This window comes from Taudactylus pleione, unplaced genomic scaffold (assembly GCF_031769625.1).
Source record: "Taudactylus pleione unplaced genomic scaffold, aTauple2 ptg000726l, whole genome shotgun sequence".
Classification (NCBI taxonomy): domain Eukaryota; kingdom Metazoa; phylum Chordata; class Amphibia; order Anura; family Myobatrachidae; genus Taudactylus; species Taudactylus pleione.
In genome coordinates, this window is record NW_028285128.1 from 2,717,092 (window position 1) to 2,742,371 (window position 25,280).

General features: G+C 47.0%; 1 protein-coding gene across 2 annotated transcripts in view; it reads right to left on the bottom strand.

Moving 5' to 3' along the window:
• CSF2RB (colony stimulating factor 2 receptor subunit beta) overlaps positions 1-25,280 on the bottom strand; it is a 125,541-nt gene that overhangs the window by 94,702 nt on the left and 5,559 nt on the right. The window contains exons 2-3 of one of the 2 annotated variants that reach the window (XM_088456878.1): positions 13,945-14,142; positions 10,572-10,652 (exon numbers count right to left, since the gene is read on the bottom strand). In XM_088456878.1, the coding sequence (XP_088313004.1) occupies positions 10,572-10,644 (73 nt within the window). In that variant the 5' untranslated portion in view covers positions 10,645-10,652; positions 13,945-14,142. Of the gene's footprint in view, positions 1-10,571; positions 10,657-13,944; positions 14,143-25,280 lie in introns of both variants that reach the window. The other variant, XM_088456877.1, reaches the window with a different exon arrangement.

Consider the following 25,280-nt stretch of genomic DNA (forward strand, 5'->3'; position numbering starts at 1 on the left):
TAGCCATGGGTAGGCGTTGGTAGCTGGGTGGCTACGTGGAGTGGCTGGATAGCTGTGGGTAGACGTTGGTAGCTGGGTGGCTACGTGGAGCGGCTGGATAGCAGTGGGTAGATGTTGGTAGCTGGGTGACTACGTGGAGCGGCTGTATAGCCGAGGGTAGATGTTGGTAGCTGGGTGACTACGTGGAGCGGCTGGGTAGCCGTGTGGAGACATTGGTAGCTGGGAAGCTACGTGGAGCGGCTGGGTAGCTGTGTGGAGACGTTAGTAGCTGGGAAGCTACGTGGAACAGCTGGGTAGCCGCGTGGAGATGTTGGTAGCTGGGAAGCTATGTGGAGCACAGTGGGAAGGCTCACTTAGTAAACTAAGAAACTAGTTGCACTGGCAACTTGTGTCAGCATTGGGGATCCTTTTATAGTGGACGCTGGGAGCTGACAGGTTGAGAGAGAAGGAGAAGACTCCTCATTGGTGGTAGTGGAGTCACATGGGCAATCCAAGATGGCCGCGCCCATGGACCGGAGGACAGCGCTTCTTGGAAGAAGTCAGCGGGGACCAGCGATCAGCAGGAGCCAGCGTGGGAGCAGCACAGCAGCGGGACCCTCCAGAGGACAACAGTGGAGACCGCCCAGAGAGAGGAGGAAGCAGCATACAGCGCGGGAGCTGGAAGACAGCGCGGGTCAGCGCCCGCAAAGGTAAGTGACGGGGTCTGCTTGTGGGGTCTCCCGGGCAGCGTGTGACAGTACCCCCTTCTTCATGAGTGGCCACCGTCCACTTCCTTGGTTTATGAGGAAATTTCAAATGGAACGCTTTGACCAGACGGGGCGCAAGGACATCGGAGGCATTTATCCAGATTCGTTCTTCTGGACCATAATTTTTCCAGTCGATGAGGTATTGAAGACGGTTGTATCGACAATGGGAATCTAAGATTCTGTCAACTTTGAACTCCTCTCCTTGCTGTGTTTGAACACTTGAAGCTTTAGGAAGGACCTTCTGAAATCGGTTTAAGACTAGTGGTTTTAGAAGAGAAATATGGAAAGAACTTGGATTGCGAAGAAATGGAGGAAGCTTTAGCTTGTAAGCCACAGGATTCAAGACTTTGACGATTGGGAATGGACCAATGTATCGCGGGGCAAATTTCATTGAGGGTACTCGGAGTCTTAGGTTTCGGGTAGAGAGCCAGACCATATCTCCAGGTTGGAAATTTGGAACCGCTCGTCTTTGGCGGTCAGCAAATCTCTTGTACCGGGCTGAGGTTTTAGTCAGAGACGAATGAACCTTTTCCCAGATGTTGGAGAACCGTTGAAGGGACATCTTGGCCGCAGGCACATCTAATGTTGAAAGAAGAGGGAAATCTGGCACTCGAGGATGATGACCAAAAACTGTAAAAAACGGATTATTGTGAGCAAATTCGGCCCAAGGAAGAGGTTCAATCCAGTCGTCTTGGTAGGAGGAGACAAAAGTGCGCAGGAACTGTTCCAGGTCTTGATTGACCCTTTCGGTCTGACCATTGGTCTGGGGATGATAAGCGGTAGAAAATTTGAGTTTTACTTGAAGGGCTGAGCAGAGTGACCTCCAGAACTTCGCTACGAACTGTACTCCCCTGTCGGAGATGATCTCTTGAGGAAGGCCGTGGAGCTTGAAGATCTCTTTTATAAAACTCTGGGCGAGTAGAGGTGCAGACGGAAGCCCAGTAAGCGGTACAAAATGAGCCATTTTAGAAAAACGATCCATGATAACCCAAATTGTGTTGTGGCCCCGAGATGGAGGAAGATCAGAGATGAAATCTATAGATAGGTGAGTCCATGGCTTAAATGGAATTGCAAGAGGATGGAGTTGACCGTGTGGAACCCGCCGAGGTATTTTGTGTTGGGCACATTTGATGCATGACGACACATAAGACCTGACATCCTTTTTCATCGAAGGCCACCAATAGGACCGCTGGATGAATTCAAGGGTTTTATCCATACCCAAGTGACCAGAGAACCGGGAAGAATGGGCCCAAAGCAGTAACCTCTTGCGGAGTTCTGGAGTGACGAAAGTCTTCCCCACCGGGGGTATAGAAGATAATTTGATAGAGGCGAAGAAAGCTGGATTCAGGATTGGTTGGGGCTGTTCCATGGGTAGATCAGGGTCGCTCGTCATGGAACGAGAGAATGCGTCGGCTTTGAGATTTTGAGAGCCGGGACGATAGGAGAGTTTGAAGTTAAATCTGGAGAAAAACATTGCCCACCGGGCTTGACGAGGGTTCAAGCAATTTGCAGATTTAAGATAAAGCAGGTTCTTGTGGTCTGTAAAAATGGTAATGGGGTAATGAGCTCCTTCTAGAAGATATCGCCATTCTTCGAGGGCTAGTTTCATGGCAAGTAACTCTTGATCTCCGATGGTGTAGTTCTTTTCTGCAGGCAAAAACTTCCGGGAAAAGAAACCACAGGGATGAAGTTTTTCATCTTCAAATAGCTGGGAGAGCACTGCACCGACACCTTCGGAGGATGCGTCCACCTCCAGGATAAATGGCCGGGTGGAATCCGGTTGCTTTAAGATGGGAGCGGAGATGAAGGCTTGCTTAAGAAGTTGGAATGCAGAGGTAGCTTCGACGGGCCATTTAGTTGGATCTGCTCCCTTGCGGGTGAGGGCTGTAATAGGAGCTACCAGTGTCGAAAAACCTTTCACAAACTTGCGATAATAGTTGGCAAATCCTAGGAACCTCTGTATGGATTTTAAGGAAGAAGGAAGAGACCAATCAAGAATGGCTTGTAGTTTGAAGAATCCATTTGAAGGCCTGTTCCAGAGATGATGTACCCCAGGAATGGTACACTTGAGACTTCAAACAGACACTTCGCTAATTTGCAAAAAGTTGATTGGACCGCAACCTCAGAAGGACTTCTTTCACCTGGTTTCGATGAGTTTGGAGGTATTGAGAAAAAATCAAAATGTCGTCCAAGTAAACGACCACACACTTGTACAAAAGATCCCGGAAAATTTTGTTGGTGTTGAAGGCCATTTTCCATTCATCGCCTGGGCGGATACAAATTAAATTATAGGCTCCTCTTAGGTCGAGTTTGGTAAAAACTGTGGCTCCCTTGACTCTATCGAATAACTCTGTTATGAGAGGAAGAGGGTAGCGATTCTTAAGTTATTTCATTAAGACCCCGGTAGTCAATACACGGGCGCAGCCCACCATCTTTCTTTTTTACGAAGAAAAATCCAGCCCCGGCTGGAGACGTGGAAGGTTGAATGAAGCCTTTACTTCAGTTTTCCTTAATGTACTCCGACATGGCTTGAGTCTCAGGGAGAGATAGAGGGTAGGTTTGGCCTCTAGGAGGATTCTTCCCGGGAATCAGATCTATGGGACAGTCCCAATCACGATGGGGAGGTAATAGATCTGCGCTCTGTTTGCTAAAGACGTCCAGAAACCCATCAAAGGCTTTGGGCAGGTCTGTAGAATCCTGTACGACGGAAGATCGGACAGGTACTACCCACTGAAGGCAGCCTTTGAAACAATTGGAACCCCAGGAGGTTATTTGCATGGTGGTCCAATCAATTTGTGGTGAATGTCTCTGTAGCCAGGGTAATCCGAGGACTAATGAGAGGCTTTGGGAATCACTAGGAAGGACAGTTGTTCGGAATGGAGCACCCCAATGGTAAGTTTAAGTGGTGTTGTGTGATGGGTGATGGTTCCACTAGTAATGCGACTACCATCGATGGCGGTTAAAGTGATGACTCGAGGCAATGCTTCTATGGGGATTTGATGTTTCTGGGCAAAGTCCGTAGTGACAAAGTTCTCTGCCGCTCCAGAATCCAGAAGAGCTAATACAGCTTTGGAACCTCGAGGAAGCTTTAAATGAGCCTGGATGGTGGAATCAGACTTCCTATGTGATTCAATGGCAACTCCTAACTTAACCTCTCTGTCATAAGTTAGGAGGAGGCGTTTCCCGGACGAAACGGACGAATGGGACAGGATTTAACTAAATGTTGAGGAGATCCGCAGTACATACAGAGATTCTGTCTCTGCCTTTTCTGTCGTTCCTCAGCCGAGAGACGAGAGCGGTTGACCTGCATGGGTTCTTCGCCCATAGGAGGAGAGGGTAATCGGGAAGCTGGATGTGGCCTTCCACGATCAAGTCTGCCTCTTTCCAAGGCACGCTCTCTGTGACGAAGATCCACCTTGTTACAAAGAGAGATTAAATCATCCAAATTGGTTGGAAGGTCACGGGAGGCTAGGTTGTCTTTGAGTCTTTCTGAAAGGCCATTCCAGAAGGCAGTGATGAGGGCATCCTCGTTCCAATTGAGTTCTGAAGCCAGAGTTTGGAACTGGACTACATATTGGCCAACGGTCCTGCTGCCCTGACGGAGGAATAGAATATCAGCAGATGCGGAAGTGGTTCTTCCAGGTTCGTCAAAGATCTTGCGAAATGTGGCAACAAATTCAGGGTAGTTGGAGAGCAGAGGATCCGACTTCTCCCAAAGGGGCGAGACCCAGTCGAGTGCTTGGCCAGAGAGTAGTGAGATGATATATGCCACCCTGGTTCTGGCTGTCGGAAAGTTGGCGGATTGTAGCTCGAACTAGATTTCGCATTGGTTTAAAAACCTCCTGCATAATTTGGGGTTGCCATCGAACTTGCTCGGAGGGGAAAGATGAAGACAAGCAGGAGGTAGAACCGGGGGAGCAGGTGACACCACAGGAGGAGAGGCGGCTTGGGAGCCAGCGAGAGCGGGATGAGCCAGTAAGGACTGAATGTTGTCCAGGCGTGATGACATATCTTGGATGAATTGGATCAACTGGGCCTGAGATGTCTCCTGTCTTTCCAGATGAGATAGTACATCCTGCGAGGGATCTACCCCAGATCCTTGACCACTTGCCGAGTCCATCGGGCCAGTGCAAACTGTCACAATCGTGGGATTTAGAGGCTGTGTTCCCGGACTGGGCCTTGGACCTGTATTACTTGGCGCAGACACTCGCTGGAGGAGACTTGGCTTGATAAAGTTTCTCCGCATGAGAGGGTGCAGCGAACTGATAAGGAGTTTGCACCCTCTCATGGATAGCCGTGGGTAGACGTTGGTAGCCGGGTGGCTACGTGGAGCGGCTGGTTAGCCATGGGTAGACGTTGGTAGCTGGGTGGCTACGTGGAGCGGCTGGATAGCCGTGGGTAGGCGTTGGTAGCTGGGTGGTTACGTGGAGCGGCTGGATAGCCGTGGGTAGAAGTTGGTAGCTGGGTGGCTACGTGGAGCGGCTGGATAGCTGTGGGTAGAGGTTGGTAGCTGGGTGGCTACGTGGAGCGGCTGGATAGCAGTGGGTAGATGTTGGTAGCTGGGTGACTACGTGGAGTGGCTGGATAGCCGTGGGTAGGCGTTGGTAGCTGGGAAGCTACGTGGAGTGGCTGGGTAGCCGTGTGGAGACGTTGGTAGCTGGGAAGCTACGTGGAGCGGCTGGGTAGCCGTGTGGAGACGTTGGTAGTTGGGAAGCTACATGGAGCGGCTGAGTAGCCGCGTGGAGACGTTGGTAGCTGGGAAGCTACGTGGAGCGGCTGGGTAACCGTGTGGAGACGTTGGTAGCTGGGAAGCTACGTGGAGCGGCTGGGTAGCCGCGTGGGGACGTTGGTAGCTGGGAAGCTACGTGGAGCGGCTGGGTAGCCGTGTGGATGTTGGTAGCTGGGAAGCTACGTGGAGCGGCTGGGTAGCCGTGTGGAGATGTTGGTAGCTGGGAAGCTACGTGGAGTGGCTGGGTAGCCGTGTGGAGACGTTGGTAGCTGGGAAGCTACGTGGAGCACAGTGGGAAGGCTCACTTAGTAAACTAAGAAACTAGTTGCACTGGCAACTTGTGTCAGCATTGGGGATCCTTTTATAGTGGACGCTGGGAGCTGACAGGCTGAGAGAGAAGGAGAAGACTCCTCATTGGTGGTAGTGGAGTCACATGGGCAATCCAAGCAGGCCGCGCCCATGGACCGGAGGAAAGCGCTTCTTGGAAGAAGTCAGCGGGGACCAGCGATCAGCAGGAGCCAGCGTGGGAGCAGCACAGCAGCGGGACAACAGTGGAGACCGCCCAGAGAGAGGAGGAAGCAGCTTACAGCGCGGGAGCCGGAAGACAGCGCGGGTCAGCGCCCGCAAAGGTAAACGACGGGGTCTGATTCTGGAGTCTCCAGGGTGGCGTGTGACATATAGAATGAGACAGAAAGCTCAGGGCATGATAGGGAAGTAATGGAGAAGAAAAGAAGTTAAGCATGGCAGATAACAGATAGTGTCAATGCTGTTCAGGAGTCGGTGGTTGCAGGATGACTTAGAAGGCAGCGTTAGGAAAATGGATAATAGAAGAATGTCATCATAAAACCGGAGTACAGAGGACCTGATTCAGCAAGGAACGCAACTGCTAATATGCGTGCAATCGGCCGATTGTTGCGTACTGCGCATACATATGCATTGGGAATGCGATCGCCGAGGCTACGCAGACCCATCGCAGAATCACTGACAGAAAGTGCCATTTGTTGGTGGTGATGGGGGTGGTCGGCAAAAGGCGGGCGTACCACTGCATTTGAATGCTGTTGCATAGCGTGCATAAATTATCCACTGCGATGCCTTACGCAGCCTGAGTACTGATAGCGCGCTACAAGGATAGCAATTCCTGAGTAAGGTCAGAGCTTGTGCAAGTGTGCGTGAGGCTGCAATGGTACTCGACTGGACCGATGGTTTTGCAGTCCTGCTAAACATTACGGATGTGTGTAAGGCAAAGTGGCAAAGTGGTTGTGCTGTGGCGGCATGGCGATTGCAGTGGAGAAAAATAGGCAGAAAAGTTGTCAAGAAATTGTGAGGTACAGACAGTGCGGCAATAGATGACAGCACTATAGAGATGAATACGAGAAAAAATTCTAATAAACTGGATTTAAAAGCAGGAAAAGGAGAGCAAGCGTTTAAGGGTAATGACACAGGTATTGTAGCCAGGGAACAATAGGAAGCAGATTCCACCACCTTGTCGGTCACTTGGTCAATGAGGGTGGGAGAAGGAAAGATCCCCACAGGAGAAGGACGGAGGGGTGCAGGTTTAACATTCCTAACTGTTTCTGTCTTTTAATACAGTTTCCTAATACTGCCAGTGATGTTTCTATAATAAAGCAACCTGTGGCATTAAGCCAGGCAGCTGGTTTTTAAGACAGCAAAATGTAGGGAATTAATATAAAATAATAGAGTTATTTATTCAAAACTCTAATTGTTTACACTGTGGGCCTGATTCGGAGGTACAAGCAGTTCATGTGCGGCTGCAATTTATCACGGAATCACAAGTGCGAAAATATGCAAATGTCAGCTTGAACATTCTTCTTCTATACGTGCAACAGGCTGAGCAAACACTTCCACGTATGCTTTGCATTTCTGAGCAATGTTCAACTGCACTGTTGGATCCTATCACTCCATCATTGATGCACTCTTCCAACAGCCCCCTGCACACATCTTCTCTTGTGTGCCAAACACGCCCATGACACTCCCATAACACGCTCCTGCCACCTCCTCTTTTTGCGAACAATATAAATCACCTCCCAGGCTCCATCCTAAAAAACCCATGGATCGCAGATGCAGTCTGAAGTCATAGCAATGTTGCACACATTGGTCCGCGCATGCTCAGTAAGGGTTTTGTAGACTTTTTCACACATGCACAATAGCAAATTATTCTCAACTGCACAAACATCGGTACTGAGTGCACCTCTGAATGAGGCACAATGTGAGGTTATCGTCCATAGGGCAAAATTGTGGTGTCATTTCGCTAAGCAAAAAAGTGTAAGATTAGCAACCCCTATGGGAGGCTGCTGACAAACACAGCAAAAATTTACAGCGGTTGAAAAGACACTTACTGTACAGTACATATAAAAGATACTGCTTGAGTCTTAAATACAGATAGGTAATACATGTTTTAATGTCCAAACATTGAATACATTAATAAAAACACTAAAATATATAAATTAAAACCAAAGGAAAAATGAAGTCTCAACTCGATGGGTCTCTCAACCGATGATGAAAACGTTCCAAAGATAGTGGCAACTTGCCGCTGCATATAATACCCCATGGGAAGTTGATGGTAAATAATGTCCTCCAATAATAGTTTGCCGGATAGCATGGGGGTTTGTAAGGAATGGCACAATTACAGTAGGATCACTTGTGACAGGGGTGTATCTAGGGGTCCAAGCGCCCCTGGCAAAGAAAGGGATCGCCGCCCCCTTCCCCCACGGACCCATATTTTCGGAAAAACAAAAGACAAAATAGAGATTAGTGCCAGCACCCATGGTGAGTGGCATCCTGGTCTAGGGGTAGATACAACCCTGTATGACACACACTGAAGGTGACACACACACATAGGAGGTGACACACACACACACAGAAGGTGACACACACACATAGGTGACACACACAGAAGGTGACACACACACACATCGGAGGTGACACACACAGGAGGTGACACACACATAGGTGACACACACACATCGGTGGTGACACACACAGGAGGTGACACACAGAGGTGACACAAACACACATAGGAGGTGACACACAAAGAACGTGACTCACACACACACACATAGAAGGTGACACACACACACATAGGAGGTGACACACACACACAGGAGGTGACATACACATACATAGGAGGTGAGACACACATACAAAGGAGGTGAGACACACACATACAAAGGAGGTGACACACACACACACACACACACAAAGGAGGTGACATACACATACATAGGAGGTGACACACACACACACAGGAGGTGACATACACATACATAGGAGGTGAGACACACACACACAAAGGAGGTGACACACACACATAGGAGGAGACACACACACATAGGAGATGACACACACACACATAGGAGGTGAGACACAGAGGAGATGATACACAGAGAAAGTGACACACACACACATAGGAGGTGACACACACAGGAGATGATACATATAGGAGGTGACACACTTATGCAGAACGTGAAACGCACAGGAGGGGAAACTGGCATCAAAGGGTGTGGAGGGAGCACAGGGATCGCTCAGCGCCAGCAGCCGCCGTGCAGTGATGAAAGAGGGTGGTGTACAGGTTACAGAGACCCGGGAGCTCCCCCAGACACCAAGGTTGGGGAAGTCACATGGATAAAGTATTTTATGTAGATAGAGAGGAAGATGAGGGCACAGCAATCTCCATACCGCCGCCGACGCAGTCTCCATACCGCCGCCAGCCCAGAGCACCGCTGCAGCCAATCTACCACTTCCTCACCACACACGTGGCTTTGACCGCTGCGCTGCACCCTAGGACATGTAGTCTTACTTTAGGATGCCGCGCTGCACGTTAGGGTGACATTAAAGTGTTATGGTGGGATGGAGTGTAGTGATTCTATCCCCGGCAGAGGGTGGCATCCTGGCAAGTGCCATCCTGGCCAATGGCTAGATACGCCCCTGACTTGTGAACAGATGGAGACACTCCACAAGTGTGAGTGAAGGGTTGCTGAGTACTCATCTACAGTCGGTGTATTGCCTGTACCTCTGTAATCCACAGTACTAGTATGTCACACTACCACATGAGGGGGAGGGCTCATTGATGAAGGTTGGATGGTGATGCGACACTGGACTCCAAAAGGAGTGTGAGTGATTTCTGGATAGAAAGTAGTAGGAAGCCTACCACTTGACTGTGACACTAAAGCCCAACACCCTGGTGGTCTAGGTTGGTAATGAAGAAAGAGCGGGGAAGAGCCCAGGGCTTCAGACCAAGCCTGGGGTTTCGGGAGAGGAGGCACCCCTTCTTGTGGGGGTCCCCACCTCCCCTGAGATCCCCAGCTTGGCCTGACTGGCTTGGGGTGAGAATGCTTTGGCCCTGGAGACCTGGTAATTGGGTGTCGTGGCTGTGGTATTACACCCCGGTCAGTTTGGGTCTGGTGCTGGTTTTAAATATAGGGGGACATCTATGCAATTTTTCCTCCCCTATATTTAAAACCAGCACTGGCCCTGCAGCCTCGTGCTGGTTCCTAAATTACGGTGGAACCCTACTCGTTTTGTTCCCCGTAGATTTTGGAACCAGGACTGGCTGACCAGTCCGGGGCTGGTTATGCTTTTGGGGGGGGGCATCCTACGTCATTATTTTTACAATATTTAACCCTTCTTTTACCGGTTTTACACACAAGCAGTCTTCACATATCTCACTGATATGTGCAGGCTGCTAGCTCGGGAGAGATTTGCAGAGAGAAAACACTGCAATATCGGGTGAGTAATCTCATCTTCACTTGCAACTCGGGGGAGATATCTCGATCTGCATCACCATCGGAAAACTCACTTTCAGCTAAACTCACTTCTTAGTAAATTTGCGAGATGAAAAACAGGAACATCACCCGAGATTCGGCGATGCAAATAGAGATAAAAAAAAAAAAAAACTCGACCAATCTTGATTCTTAGTAAATTTACCCCTTAGAGTTATACACATGGCAGTCCCCCACCAAAAAAAAAGTTTAGTGCTGACATGTTGGTGGAATTGAGGGCTATGCTTAAAACATGCATACACAGAAATCCATCTGATTTCAGCTATATAAGTGGATGTTCTGAAATTATATACAGACCTTGTGTTTCCATTATGTAAAGCAGGGTGCAGAGTAGGGCACACAACCCATGCACAGGGTATGGTTTCACCATTTTCTTAACTTCCTTAAAAGAAAACAATAAAGTTACCAATGTTACAGCACCTATTGCATCATATAAAATCTGAGTCAGCCGTGGGATTTCTCCTTTTGCGCTCAGCTCACCTATTATTTACAGTATACTTATATGTTACATTCCCAGAGGTGTTATGTATCTGACAAAACATATGGGGGCTTCTGTAATAGGGTGCGATCTGCAGCTGCTGCGGGAACTCCTGTGAGTCTTCCAATATTTTTAAAGCGCCAATCATTTTAAAGGCAAAACCAAGCTGGTTTTGCCTTTAAAATGATTGCCGCTTTAATAATATTGGAAGACTCACAGGAGTTCCCGCAGCAGCTGCAGATCGCACCCTATTACAGAAGCCCCATGGTCTTGGTGTTGCACCAATCCCTTATACACCAACCAAATAGCGAGTTCTAGTCCCTTCCCCAAGGCGGGCCATGGACTATCCCCATCAGAATCAGAATCAGACTTTATTTTGCCGAGTATAAAACATATACATGGAATTTGACTCCGGTACCACTGACCAAGTACTCAAATCAATTTCCACCAGAGGAGTAGCGTGGAACCATGACGCCTGGAGAAAGTGCACGTCATAGTGCCCTCCCACCCTCTACTGAACTGTGCCAGTGGGGTATAGCCAGCCTGTAGCGGAATACTGAAGTGAAGAGAAAAGCAGCAAACAGTGACAGTATCACGCTGGGCTATGGAGGCCCCAGTGGGGGAATAGAATGCTTCAGTGATCTGAAATTAATGCATAGCTTCTTTGGCACTGATTTATTTATGCATAGCACCTAGGATCTGACTTTTATCTTCTTTAAATCATTGTTATTTGTCAATAGAGGAGATTGTGTTATATTTTCTGATCATTTAACTTAAACTGACAGAATACATTTGCTAGAGTGAAATTCCACAGGGTGCACAGCTTATTACTGCAATTACTGCCCCAAGCAGCTATCATTGGAGTGGGAACACCTATAGGAAGCTCCCTTCTTAGCTATGCTCCCACTTTGCAAATTTACATTGCACCTATATTAATGTGAGTACTACTAATCATGTTCTGTCTACCACCATTATTATTATTTCAGGTCTCCTAATATTTTTTAAAAGACCTTTCAAATAACACTTTGTGGTCATGCCTGGGAATATCTCATTACTTTGAATTGAAGTTTAGGATTTTACCTCAGATGTGTAGCTATTAAGTCCATTGAAGCACAATGAATGAATGAAGAGAGAAAAGGGAGGGGATCAAAGAGGAGAGGGGAGAGGAAAGTGCTGATAAGAGAGGGGAGGTGTCAGAGGCCAATATGAAAGGATTGGGGAAGGGCAAAGACAATCAGAGAGGGCCAATGACAGAAGACAATAAGAAAAGGAGAGGATAGGGGCAAACCCAATCAGAGAGGACCAGTGACAGAAGCCAATAAGAAAAGAAGAGGAGAGGGGTGGTGACAGAAGCCAATAAGAAAAGGAGAGGAGAGGGGTGGTGACAGAAGCCAATAAGAAAAGGAGAGGAGAGGGGTGGTCACAGAAGTCAATAAGGAGAGGAGAGGGGTGGTCACAGAAGTCAATGAGGAGAGGGGTGGTAACAGAAGTCAATAAGGAGAGGAGAGGGGTGGTAACAGAAGCCAATAAGAACGGAGAGGTGATGGCCAAAAATGGTGACAGAAGCCAATAAGAAATGAGAGGGAAGGGATAAAGTCGATCAGAGAGGGGTGGTGACAGAAGCCAATAAGAAAGGAGTGGACAGGGGTAAAGAGCTGATCACAGGGTAGAGAGGGGAGGGAATTAAAGAGGTGAGAAGTGAATGTAATCAATCTGACAGAAAAGGGGAGGTGAGAAGATAATCACAGAGGAGGGAGGGTCAGAGGGGAGACAATCTGGGTAGCTTGAGGGAGCATGAAATGTAGAAATGGATCTCAGATCTGTAACTTATTTAGGGTATAGATCATCAAACAAACCAAGTTGAAACTAATAGGCGGTTGTCATACTGTGCAGCGCCCCATGAATTCTGGAACTCTGGATCCCTCGGTCCATTTTGGTGCCCTAAGCTCATGCTCCACTGGAACCACCCTCGCTACACCCCTGATTTCCACACCAATGACAAATCACAATACATACTCAATATAGATAAACTTAAAAAAGGAGTTATAATACAATAAAAAAATACACATAGAACCACCTAAACAAGCAATTATTAATCAATGATTTAACTGCATAATTGCCTGTGGGAAAAAACTATTTGCATGTCGTGAGGTCCTAACCGGGCAAGATCTATATCGTCTACCGGACGGAAGTAATTGGAACAGATCATGGCCGGGATGGGCCACATCTGCCACAATATTTTTGGACCGTTTTCCAACCCTCGCCAAATAGAGGTCTAGAATCGAAAGCAGGTCCACGCCACCCATCCTCCTCTCCAGGACATAGACTACTCATCTCGGCCGACTATTTAAATAAAAACTGAGTATTAGCATACTGCATAGGCGCAGATTTGTATATTGTATAGTTTTGTGTATCTCTGTCCAACTGTAAGTCAGACAGGTCTTGGTTGGCGATGTTTTAGAGGTAGAGGTACTAAGCCAGAGGTTCCCAAACGTGGTCCTTAAGGCACCCTAACAGTCCAGATTTTATGGATATCCATACTTGACCACTGGTGACTTAATTAGTACCTCAGTCAATTTGATTTAACCACCTGTGCTCAGCCATAGATAGCTCTAAAACCTGAACTGTTGCGGAGCCTTGAGTACTGCATTTGGGAACCTCTATACTAAGCCTTGGAGATAAAGTGGAGAGAGATAAATTAGCAACCAATCAGCACCTATCAATTTACAGACACAGCCTGTACAGTGACAGTTAGGAGCTGATTGGTTGGTACTTTATCTCTCTCCACTTTATCACTCTCTAAGGCTTAGTACATCTCCCCTTTTGTGTGTAATGGGCGTTTTGGGGGCGGGAACTGGTTCGCAGAAATGTGATCACACAATGTGTTCTGTCTTGTGGTAGTGTTATGGGAATGTAGTGAGCGTGTAGCCTGAGTTCATTGCTATCCTGAGTGGTGTGTACAGAGAAGGGAAGCCTGTTCCTGAAGGATGTCTCGCACCCAATATGGGGTTGGTGCAAGAGCCGATGCTAATGATAACGGCTGCAGCTGTGGACAGAAAAACAGTGAGCGGAACAGCTTCCGACGTGTAGCCGCACGGATCCTGGCATTAGTATAAGGTATCATGCAAACACAGCCATTTGCATCGAAATCAGAATCAGCCCAATAGTGCAAACAAGGAAAAGACATTTTACCTTAACGTGTCCTTGGAATGGTCCTGTTTTGTGCTGCCATTTCTTTTTTAGCCACTGCCACTTTTACTTATGCTTAGGATTAGAGATCATTTGTGGCATTAATAATAACGCCACAATAAAACATGCTGTTATGTAGACGGTTTCCTTTATTCTGTGGTGAGACAAGTCCCCACATGACACTGAAGAGGAAGATCCTGTCTGAAGAGGATAAAGAATGGTTACAGAAACATCTACAAAATAACATTATAGAATATGAGTCTGGTGTAAACATATATAGGGATTCTATTAGATATACAGTATTTTTCCTTTGGAAGTGGCAGCAGACCATGAAGCAATCAGACATTTGCTTTAATTTTTTTTTACTTGCAAACTGATAAAAGCTAATTTCTGATTGGTTATTATGGTTAGGTTATGTCTCTTTGGCCCTGATTCAGACCCACTCGCAAGCGGGTGAACGTACGTTAGGCGTACGTACAAAAAAATTTAAATTCAAGGGCTCGCTCGTATTTTCGAACGCATCTAAAAATCCTCCCCAAACTCAGACGACCCCTCCTCTAACTAACGAGTGTGCGAAATAGCGAGCGTACATCCCCGAAATGGCTTGAAGGGAACGCACGCACAAGTATAAACCGGAAGTGGCCTTGTCAGATGTCGATTACCTGCTCCTTTATTCTGCCTACCTCCATCAATCGTATCATGCCAATCAATGTATCAATTAGCTTAATTGTTTTTTTTGCAAGAAACTTTACTCTTGTCCGTGTTTGTGTTTTCCCGCAGAATACGTATGGCTTAAACATTCGCTTTTATTGCTCAAAAAACATGTTACCCACAATTAAACAATTTTTCTATTGCTTTGGATCCACGCATATTTCCCGGGGTTCATTTCTTTATTTAAATTTGCTTACGCATGTCACTGCATCAAGCCTATCATAACTCTCCAGAGATTTCTGGCCCTGTCGAACACATGACTCATACACTAACCAATAGAATTGCTCCTGTTAATTTCCCAAATACATTAGCCAATCAGAAATTTTTTGGCCACTTTATCAAAAATGATTTTTAAGAAAAACACCATTGCCATCATGAGAGCCTCCACATTCACCAGGCGCGAGCTGCTGGTGCTAACGGAGGTGATGGATAGGCGTATCACCAGCCAGCCTCCACCCATCACCAACCGGCAGAAGCGTTCCGCATATGCGGAGGCACGGGCCCGCCTGCGCTCCTTCGGCTCACGCCGCAACATCGGCCAGCTGGAGCGCAGGTGGTCGGACCTGCAACGGCGAACGCCCCGCTTGCTGGCATGCTTTCGCATGCAGATCTCAGAAAGTAAGTTTTATGTATTGTGGTTTTCATGTTTGTCTTTGTGGCCCAAACTGCGTGTGCATGTTTTTATGTTTGTCCTATTTATTCATTCTACTCATATCTGCATAGCCATGTTTTCCCTCTATTTCATAATTATTCATTCTACTCATATTTGCATGGCCATGTTTTCCCTCTATTTCATATTAATTCATTCTCCTCATATTTGCATGTTCTTTGTTGGTGGGGGGTGATTTTAATTTGTTTTTTGGCCAGGATTTGTGCTGAAACTAACCACAATTTGTTTTACATCTTTTAGGGGGACAGCCAAGACTACGCCGTCACCGTCCGGCCAGACGGCGGTCACGCCCACTCTCCCCAACCCCCAGCCAACACTCCACCCCCAATAATTCCCCTATTCCCCACTCCTCCCCAGCCTTCCAAGACCCTCTCCCGGAAATGTCGGGCCTCCTTCCCCTCCGTCCCACTTCCCCCTCTCCTCCAACCACCCCTCTTCCAATTACCCCCTCCCCGGAGTCCGTAATAACCCCGCCTCGATCTTTGGGGAATGGAGGCTCCTCCGGGGAGGACGATGGTGGGACTTCCGGAGCTGCCGTTTTGTCTACCGGTATGTTTTTCTTTAGCCTTTTTTTAAACCACAAACTGTTTGTATGTAATCATGTGTCGTTCCTTTATTCAGGGTTTTTGGCTAGACTTTTGGTGATTTAGCAGATTGCCTTTACCCGTTCCTGCTGATTTCAACATACACATATCACACCTGTGGGAATTTGTACATAGGCCTTGTATTTTTTGCAGCCCCCATTTCCGTTTTTTTTAATGTTTTTTTTGTTTTGTTTTTTTAATGTTTTTTTTTTTATTTTTTGGAGTGATTTCGTTGTGTTTATGAAATTTTAATGTGGTTTCCCTATTGTTGGATTAATCCACACACTTTTCTCACCCACAGAGGAACAGAGGCGTCGGCAAGAAGTCCAAGACTGTGTGGGCCAGATGCGCCAACATATAATTGGGGTGCTCGTGGCCCTTGACCGTCTGTCTGGCATCCTTCGTCAGTAGTTTTATTTTTGGTTTTTATTTTTCCAAATAAATTGTTTTTTTTCGAACATACGTTCTGGCTCATTAGTTTTTTCAAAACCAAAGATTGTTTACCCTGACATAAGTAGACTGTTCCTGCAAGGATTTCCATTTTTTTAAATTAAGATTGTGTTTTGTATTTGTATGTAAAACAGCCACAAGAAACACATAACAGTCACAATGTCATTTCCCTTTTTGGGTGTAGTGTCAATTAGATATTTCTACATTTTACAGGTTCCTAGTTGGTGTGCAAGCTGCTTAGGCCAATCTTACAAAGCCAAATGATTGTACAGGCTTCCTTTTGGTGTGGGTTTGGAACCTGAAAACATATTTCATTTTAGCTCAACTGGCGTCAGTACTGGATTACCCCTTAGTCAAATGTAACGTGTGTGAACCTGGTTACACTTGCTGGTAACGTCCAAAAAAAGGAAGAACATTTCACTCTACAAACATTTATTCACAACATAACTGATAAATCAAAGTGGTCACTCACAAAAAAAACACAAAGTGATAATCTCAAATACAACACATACCAAACAAAAACAAACCAAAAACAACAAATCAAGAACTGGTTGATGAAGGACCATGCCAACATGATTCCACAAACATGGCGTTGCGATATGGGTTCCAGAATATATTCCCAAAATGTCCAGATCCAGGTTTGGTAAGGGTAGCAGGAAGTAGTGAGCGTTGGAGTGCCAAAGATTATGTGAACAAACAGAAGATGGTGCAAAAAACAAAAAAAAATTAGATGTTCGCAAACAAACCCAAACATATTAGGTATAAACACTGTTGTTTTGTGAAAACTTACCTAAAAAATCTGGCCACCACATCATCGCGTATGGCGCCCCCACATACTGACCTCCGACCAACCTCGGGGGGGCCATCCTCAGGTAAGGCATCCTCTGGCTGCATTGGGACACCACTCCTTATGGCGATGTTGTGAAATATCCCACACAGGACCACAATTTTCGACACCATATCCGGCAAATACATGAGCTCGCCACCAGAGCGGTGGAGGCATCTGAATCGGCCTTTTAAAAGGCCGATACAGCGCTCCACCACTTGCCTGGTGGCTGTAAGTGCGGAATTATACGCACTTTGTGGGCCTGGTGTGGGAGCCAAATAAGGAGTGAGCAGCCAGGACATGCAAGGATATCCACTGTCTCCTGTGAAAAAGAATAGACAACATCAGGAACACTGTGTATCAAGCTTAACATTGTTATGTACTAAAGGTCTCCACTTACCCAGAAGCCACGCATCACCAGCTTGTAGGTTGTTTAATTTGTGCCATATCCCTGATTGCCAGATGACGAAGGAGTCATGTGCACTTCCTGGTAATTTAGCATTCAGGGACAGGATCTGGAGGGAGGCATCACATACCACCATTACATTCAGGGAGTGATAGTGTTTCCTGTTTCGAAATATGGCCTCCAGCCATGCTGGAGGCTGAAGTGGTATGTGAGTACCATCCACAACCCCTATGATGTGTGGGAAGCCAGCTATTTGGTAAAAATTGGCCTTGGCCACACTAAGGGCACCCATATCCAAAGGCATTTGAATAAAATGATGGAGGTGCTTGAAAAGTTCCTCCATCACTGCCCTCAGGATCCGGGAAAAGGAGGATTGGGAGATGCCCGCCACTATTCCCACCGTTGTTTGAAACGATCCTGAGGCACAGAAATGTAACACCGCCATAAATTGCGTAAGTGGTGGTATTGCTGTTGGACTGTCAATTTGCCGCTCAAGATCACTTTCTATTAATGAGAGAGTGTCTATGATGATTTTTGGAGGTAGACGGTAGCATCTTAAAACCTCATCATCGGGCATTCCAAAAAGGGTGACACGTGTTCGAAATATCTGGGGCCTTGCATGCCTACGATGCCTACGCCTGGGACGAGATTGAGGTTGGTCGGCTTCCGGGAGCATGGCCAGAACAATCCGCCCCAGATCTACCTGAAATTCAAAGATTTCAATGTAAGGCTTTTGACCCACCCCAAAAGTAAATTAAAACAACTTAGCTTGATGATACCATCCATTGCTGCTTACATGCCGGGGTATTGTCATGATACGTCCAAACTGAAATTAATCACAAAAATTATTTGACAAATTTCACTCTGTGCATTTTTGTTTATAAATTTTGTGCTAGACCAAACTTAAAATATGCGAAACACACATTTGGCAAAACAGCAAAACGACATTGCACACAGTACATCAAAATGGGTTGAAATGTTTGCACAAAAAGCGAAAGGGCAACCTCAAAAAACTTAAAATGATTAATAAGCATTTTAAAATGCGCTAATTAGTTCGCAAATACAAGTCACAATAGTAAGTAGTAAAAATGCGCTAATTAGTTCGCAAATACAAGTCACAATAGTAAGTAGTAAAAATGTGCTAATTAGTTCGCAAATACAAGTCACAATAGTAAGTAGTAAAAATGCGCTAATTAGTTCGCAAATACAAGATTAAAAAATGGACTTACCAAGAGCAAATATATAAGAGTCCAAATCAAAAGGTCTTTTGGTCTGAAATTAATCAAAAACTAAAATAGATGAAATTATGGATCCAAAATTAAAAAAAAAAAAGAAACACAATGAAACAACAATTGATCAAAAGTTAGACTTCACAAAACTTACCAAATCAAGAAACGAGGTCAAAAAAATATAAACCAACAAAGAGAACGGAAAATAAAAACGCAAATCTACCAAACAAAATAATCTACAACCGCCAACTCCTTTATACGCAATCAATAAACTCCAGCCAAGATAACCTCCAACAATCCAAAAACGCCACCTCGACTCGAGACACACCAAGCCATAAATAGTGTTTCGTTTCCCGCACAAATTAAGGAGGGATCATAGGAACGCACAATCAATGATGCGGCCGCAAAATAAGGACGCATGTATAAATACGTCACGAAAACACATTTAAATTCTGGTGTATTTCTTGTTTGGACCTCAGACATGGCGACAGACCAGGGAAACAATGCCCAAGAGTCAGGCGGTAAGTCTTTCATGCATTTTGTATCAATGATTAATTTGAAACATAAGATTGGCCAAGTTGTGATTTTGTGAAATCTGAATATTTACACAAATACGTGAGGAGGATGACATGGAAGAGGCTGCTGGGCCCAGTATTCCGGCCAAAGCTGCCAAAAAAAAAGGCAGCCACATTTCACAAGAAAGGAGATGGAGGTTTTGATACAGAAGTGTGTGGACATCCTGCCACAGGCAGACAGGAATATGAGTCTAAGCCAGAAGGGGAGAATGTGGGAAGAGGTAGCCGTTGCTGTCAATAGGGTGGGTGATTATGTCCGTCTAGCCCGGGATGTCAAACGGCGGTAAGTAAACACTTGCCCCCCCTAAAAACAAACACCATTTTAAACAAAAGGATAATGGCTTCCATTTTTTCCCACAGATGGGCCGACTTCAAATATCGCCTAAAGCAAAAACTCGCGGACAGGGCTAGGCATGCAAGGGGGACAGGTGGGGGTCCCACCCCTGTGTCATTGGAGTTGACGGATTTAGAAGAGCTGGCACAGGGGTGTGTGCAGCCTGTGGAGGTGTTTGGCGTGTCCAACATGGATACGGACATGCCAGACTTTGCGGCTCCTCATGTTGTCCCAGGTAAATCTTTTGATGTCATCAACTCAGAAATGTTATTGTGCCAATATGTAGATTCTAATGTGAGGCTTTTCTCTTTTTTCCTAACAGAGACACAGGCGGATGAGTCTGCTCCAGAGGGGAGCCTTGGCCGCCGAATTTCTGCTGGCTCGGCAGGGGAGGAACCAGTACATCCGGCTGAGGACCCTGCAGAAGCCAGTCCAGGGCAATCCCCCTCGCAGGCAGTGTCCCTCCTCACAGAACTCAATTTCAAATCGGATTTCCATACGGTGATTCTGCAGAGGATGGACGCCAGTCTGGTACGGGTGGCTGAGGCCCTGGAGCAAAATGCTGCGGCCAACGTGACCATTGGTCAGGCCCTGGCGGAAAATACCAGGGCCAACATCCGCATCGCCAATGCCCTGGAGCAGCTCGTTCGCCAGCACATGGTGGAGCCGACCTCCCTTCCTGCCGGAACATCAGGATCCTCCACCTCGGGCACAACATCAGCCAATCCTCCAAATGTGCCTAGCCCTGTGCCTAGTCCAGAGGCCACAACATCTGCCTCTGGACAGGCCAGCCCGATGACATCCCGGACCTGGTCTGGCGCCCTCCCTCCCCTATCCAAACGGGTGAAAAAACGGTGACAGCAATGGTGACTTTTCCCACAATCCTTCTGTGCTTGGCTCATATTCCTTTCTGGTCAAAACTTCCCTCTCCTTTCTTGTGAAATGTTTTTATTTTTTTGTTGTATGTTTATGTCAACAGTTATGTTGGGCCAATTTCTTTGATTTTGGAACATATCTTTGGCCAAAAAAGATGTCCCCAATATTTTATTTTTTATTTTTTTTGTTTGAGCAATAAATTGAAACAAAAAATCTGACATTGGATTGTGAAATTATTGTACAAATTGGTTACATTTAATCCTGGACCAAAAGGCAAAAACTGGCCCAAAAAAAAAAAAAAAAAATGGGCTCTTTAAGGAACGTTTAAAAATTCATATAACGAGCCAAATTCAAGAGGCACAAATAAAATGGTGCGAAAATTAAAACATGATGACATTATTGTTACAATAGGCCCTAACCACCAAATTGAGGGCAAAATAAACCCCCACAAATGTACGCAAATTGATTGTGTCATCCTGACATTAGCAGCTCTGAGTTCCACCTGCGTACGGTTTTGTGCTATCCCAAAAAACTGATTTCAAAACACATACCAAGCCGGTTCTCAATCCAACACTAATTGCTTTTCTGCCCTCCCGCGATTAATCGCAACAACATCGTGGAGTCCCGGGACGGAGGAGAAGGCCATCACCAATGTGGTCGAGTAATCCAGACCCTAAGCTGTGCGAGCATTTTGAAGTGAAAGAGGATCATCCAGTGACGTATGAGTCGGCCCGAACACATTTTACGCTCGCATCTGCTAATGTATGTACGCCCCAAAAACGCCTCGCCACGCCTGCGTTTTTCCATCTCCACCCCCGTCAACACCCAAAAACGCCCTGTTCTGTCAATCACATTTGACATGTCACTTCCTGTATGCTATTTTAGGAACGAGTCAAAAAAAGCTCGCAATCTGCCGTACGCACATGCGCAGTGTAACACCGACGCATGCGCGGTTAGTCAACATCGGAACGCAACGAGCGTACTGCTGTTAACGAGCGGCTCTGAATGAGGGCCTTTGTTAGCAATAATCAGAACTTTTTTTGTCATGATGACATTTTTTATTATTATTACTAAATACCTCCCAAAGGGAAAGCGTTGTGGAGTCATGTACTGCTCAATGCTGCTCTGCACTAGCCATAGGGGCCTATTCATGATGTTAATTATCGGACCCCGATAATTAACATTCTAACTCGCCGCGGAATCCGGAGGCCGGCGCTGTAGAGCAGCAAAAATCCCAGGGAAAATGGCGGCACCCATTTTCCCGGTGACTTGCACAGGAAAGATGTCCCCGGGAATAAGGCACAGGCGCCATTTTCCCAGAGACCCGCGCATGTGCTGTATATTCTGGCAATAAGCCAAAATCAACTGCGCTCAGTGAACTGCCAGAGAGGAGGGGCCCAAACCGAGGCTGCACACGGGCCCCCTCCTTTCTTAAAATGCTCCTGTATGTGCTGTAATCTGTAGCACTTATTCAGATACCAGCTTTTACTACTCAAGTGTGGCCAGACTAATGAAAGATGATATTGGATTAGTTGCTGTGGGTTACAGTACATTTTGCTATTTAAAGCACTGTATTGTGCACATGCAGTTAGTATCATTCATTCTATCCTGGGATGCCCTCAAATAATAAGAGATATGGTAAGAACTTACCCTTGTTATCTCTATTTCTACGAAGTCCATAGGGTTTCACATGATACCTTGGGGTATAGGCGATGCGGCAGCAGCATCAGGCACCACAGAGTTAAAACTTTAGCCTCCCAGGATGCACTGGGGTCCCTCCTCTATACTCCGCCCCCCAGCCAAGGCCATCAGTTTTGTAACAAGCCATAGGCCGGAGGAGGAGAACAAAGAGAGAGAGAAGAAAGTCTGGAACACAGGAGAATCACATTCTCACAAATAGGAGACGGAAAAACCGGTGACCAGATTAAAGCCCATCTGCAGTACAGGTGCGACAGGGCGGGAGTCCTGTGGAACCCTATGGACTTCGTAGAAATAGATATAACAAGGGTAAGTTCTTACCATATCTTTTATTTTCTACTGCAGGGTTCATAGGGTATCCACAGGATACCTTGGGGATGTCCCAAAGCAGTATCCTTTTAAGGGAGGGGACGCTCCTGTGCTGGAAGGAGAATCTGCCACCCGAAGGAAGCATCCTGAGAGGCGAAGGCAAGAAATGCATAATACCTGACTAAGGCCCTCATTCAGAGCCACTCGCTAGCGGCAGTACGCTCGTTCCGAGCGATGTTCGCACTTCTGCGCATGCGTACGCTTTTTAGTACGCATGCGCGAACCAGTCAGTGCGGCCGAAAATCCTTTGTACGCTATATAGCGAGTGCCTGCTATTTTGAGTGACAGAATGAGGCGTATGTGGGTGGTAACAGGGGAAGGTGCTTGAAAATGGGGAGTGGAGATCCGAACGCAGGCGTGCTTAAAGGTCAAAACGGGCGTTTTATGGGTGTGTATATTTAAAACAGCAGCGTCATTGACCACGTCACTGGGTTATTTTATAGCCAGAACTGCACGCAAATTTGTGGTAGCAAACACCAACCACAAGAATAGCGAGCAGTTCATACGCTGGTCGATGTACTCGATTAATCTAATAGCGGACATGACGTAGGATGCGTGCGGCCAGGGGGCGTTTTTAACAAATAAACGAGCGTATGTTTTGCTCGTTCGTTCAGACTTAGAGGTGTGAACACACTGCAATGTGCGTACGGATCATTTAAATAGCCACCCCTTGTTTTTAAACGAACGACCGCAAATAGCGTCCGGCTCTGAATGAGGGCCTAAGGTATGGACAGAAGACCACGTGGCTGCCTTGCAAAGCTGAACAGCTGAGGCACCACAGCGAACTGCCCACAAAGGACCCACAGACCGAGTAGAGTGAGGATTAAGAGAGGTTGAATCAATCCTGCCAAAAGTTTAGTGGCAGGTCAACCTTTCTTATGGAAACTATAGAGGACAAAAAAGGGAGTCCGATTCCCTAAAGGAACTGGTACGATCAACTTAAATCCTTAGAGCACGTACCACATCCAAAGAGGCCTCACCAGCAGAGAGGACTGGGGAATTAAAGGCTGGTACTAGGATTTCCTAATTAAATGTGGAAACTAGATACCAACTTAGGTAGAAAACCAGGGCGAGTGCGAAGCCCCGCCCTGTCTTTATGAAAAATCAGAAAAGGAGGACTTGAGAGAACCCCCAAATCTGACACCCTTCTGGCCGAAGTAATGGACAGAAGAAACACAGTCTTAGCTGTAAGCCATATGAAAGCCACTGAGCCCAGAGGTTTCAATGGCGGTCCTTGGAGAGCCCTTAGGACCACAGCCAAATCCCAAGGAGCCACTGGCGGGACGAAAGGAGGCTGAATACGAAGTACACCCTGCATAAAGGTGTGGACATTAGGAAGTGTAGCGATCCTACGCTGAAAACTAGACTGACAGGACAGAAAGTTGCAACTTCAGTGAAGCAAGGCGAGGACCGTGATCTAAGCCCGTTTGTAGGAAAGCCAAAACCCTGGATATCCTAAGGACCTGAGGATCAGAACCTCTAGGATGATACCATTCAAAGAAAGTATGCCTCACCCGGTGGTAAATCCCTGCAGAAGAAGGTTTCCGAGCTATGAGCATGATGTTAACAGAGCTGGAAAAACCCCTGGACCTTAAGAGGGCTGACTTAACAGCCATGTGGTCAAAGCCAGACGACCTAGGTCCAGGTGCTGGAAAGGACCCTGAGATAACAGGTCCAGATGCAGAGGCAACAATATCGGGGTGTCGACTGAGAGAACCAGTGCCGCCTGGCCCACGCTGGAGCTATGAGCAGAAGCGTGTCGCCTTCTTGCTTGAATTTGCGAATAATTCGAGGAAGAAGGGAAAAATGGAGGGAACAGATATGCAAACCTGAAGGTCCACCTGACCAACAGAGCATCCACCAGAAGAGCCCCTCCATCTTTTGTGATTGAACCGTACACAGGCAGCTTGTTGTTGTGTCGGGAGGACATGAGGTCTATTTCTGAAAAAGCCCCATTAGTTCACCAGTTGGTGAAATACTTCCCGGAGAAGAGACCATTCCCCTGGATGCACGTCTTGACGGCTGAGAAAGTCTGCATCCCAGTTGAGGCCTCCTGGCATGAACATTGCTGAATTATGGCAGGGAGGTTGGCCTCTGCCCAAGCTAGAATGCGGGACACTTCTGTCAGAACTGCCCGACTTCGGTTTCCTCCTGGGCAGTCTATGTAAGCCACCGTGATGGCGTTGTCTGACTGTACCTGCACGGACCGTCCGTGAAGGACATGTGTTACCTAGATTTATTGGAAATGCAGATTCAGTTGGCGTCCACCGTCCCCTGAACGAAGTGTGGACCCGTCACTGCTTCCCAGCCCTGGAGACTGGCACCCGTCATTAGAAGGACCCAGGGGGTCATTCAGACCCGCTCGCGAGCGGCAGTACGCTCGCAAGCGGGTCGATGTTCCCCACTGCGCATGCGCACAACGGAGGGAGCTCCGTTGTGCGCATGCGCGAGACCCGGCGAGCGACGGGCTTTCCATCACTCCGGGTCTCGCACCAAAGGGGGCGTGCTGTCGATGTTGATTGACAGCACGCCCCCTTTTGTGGGCGTGCCGGGGGCATGCCTGCCAGATGGAGGCGTTCCCATGGGAACAAAAAAAACTATTTGCAGTCAA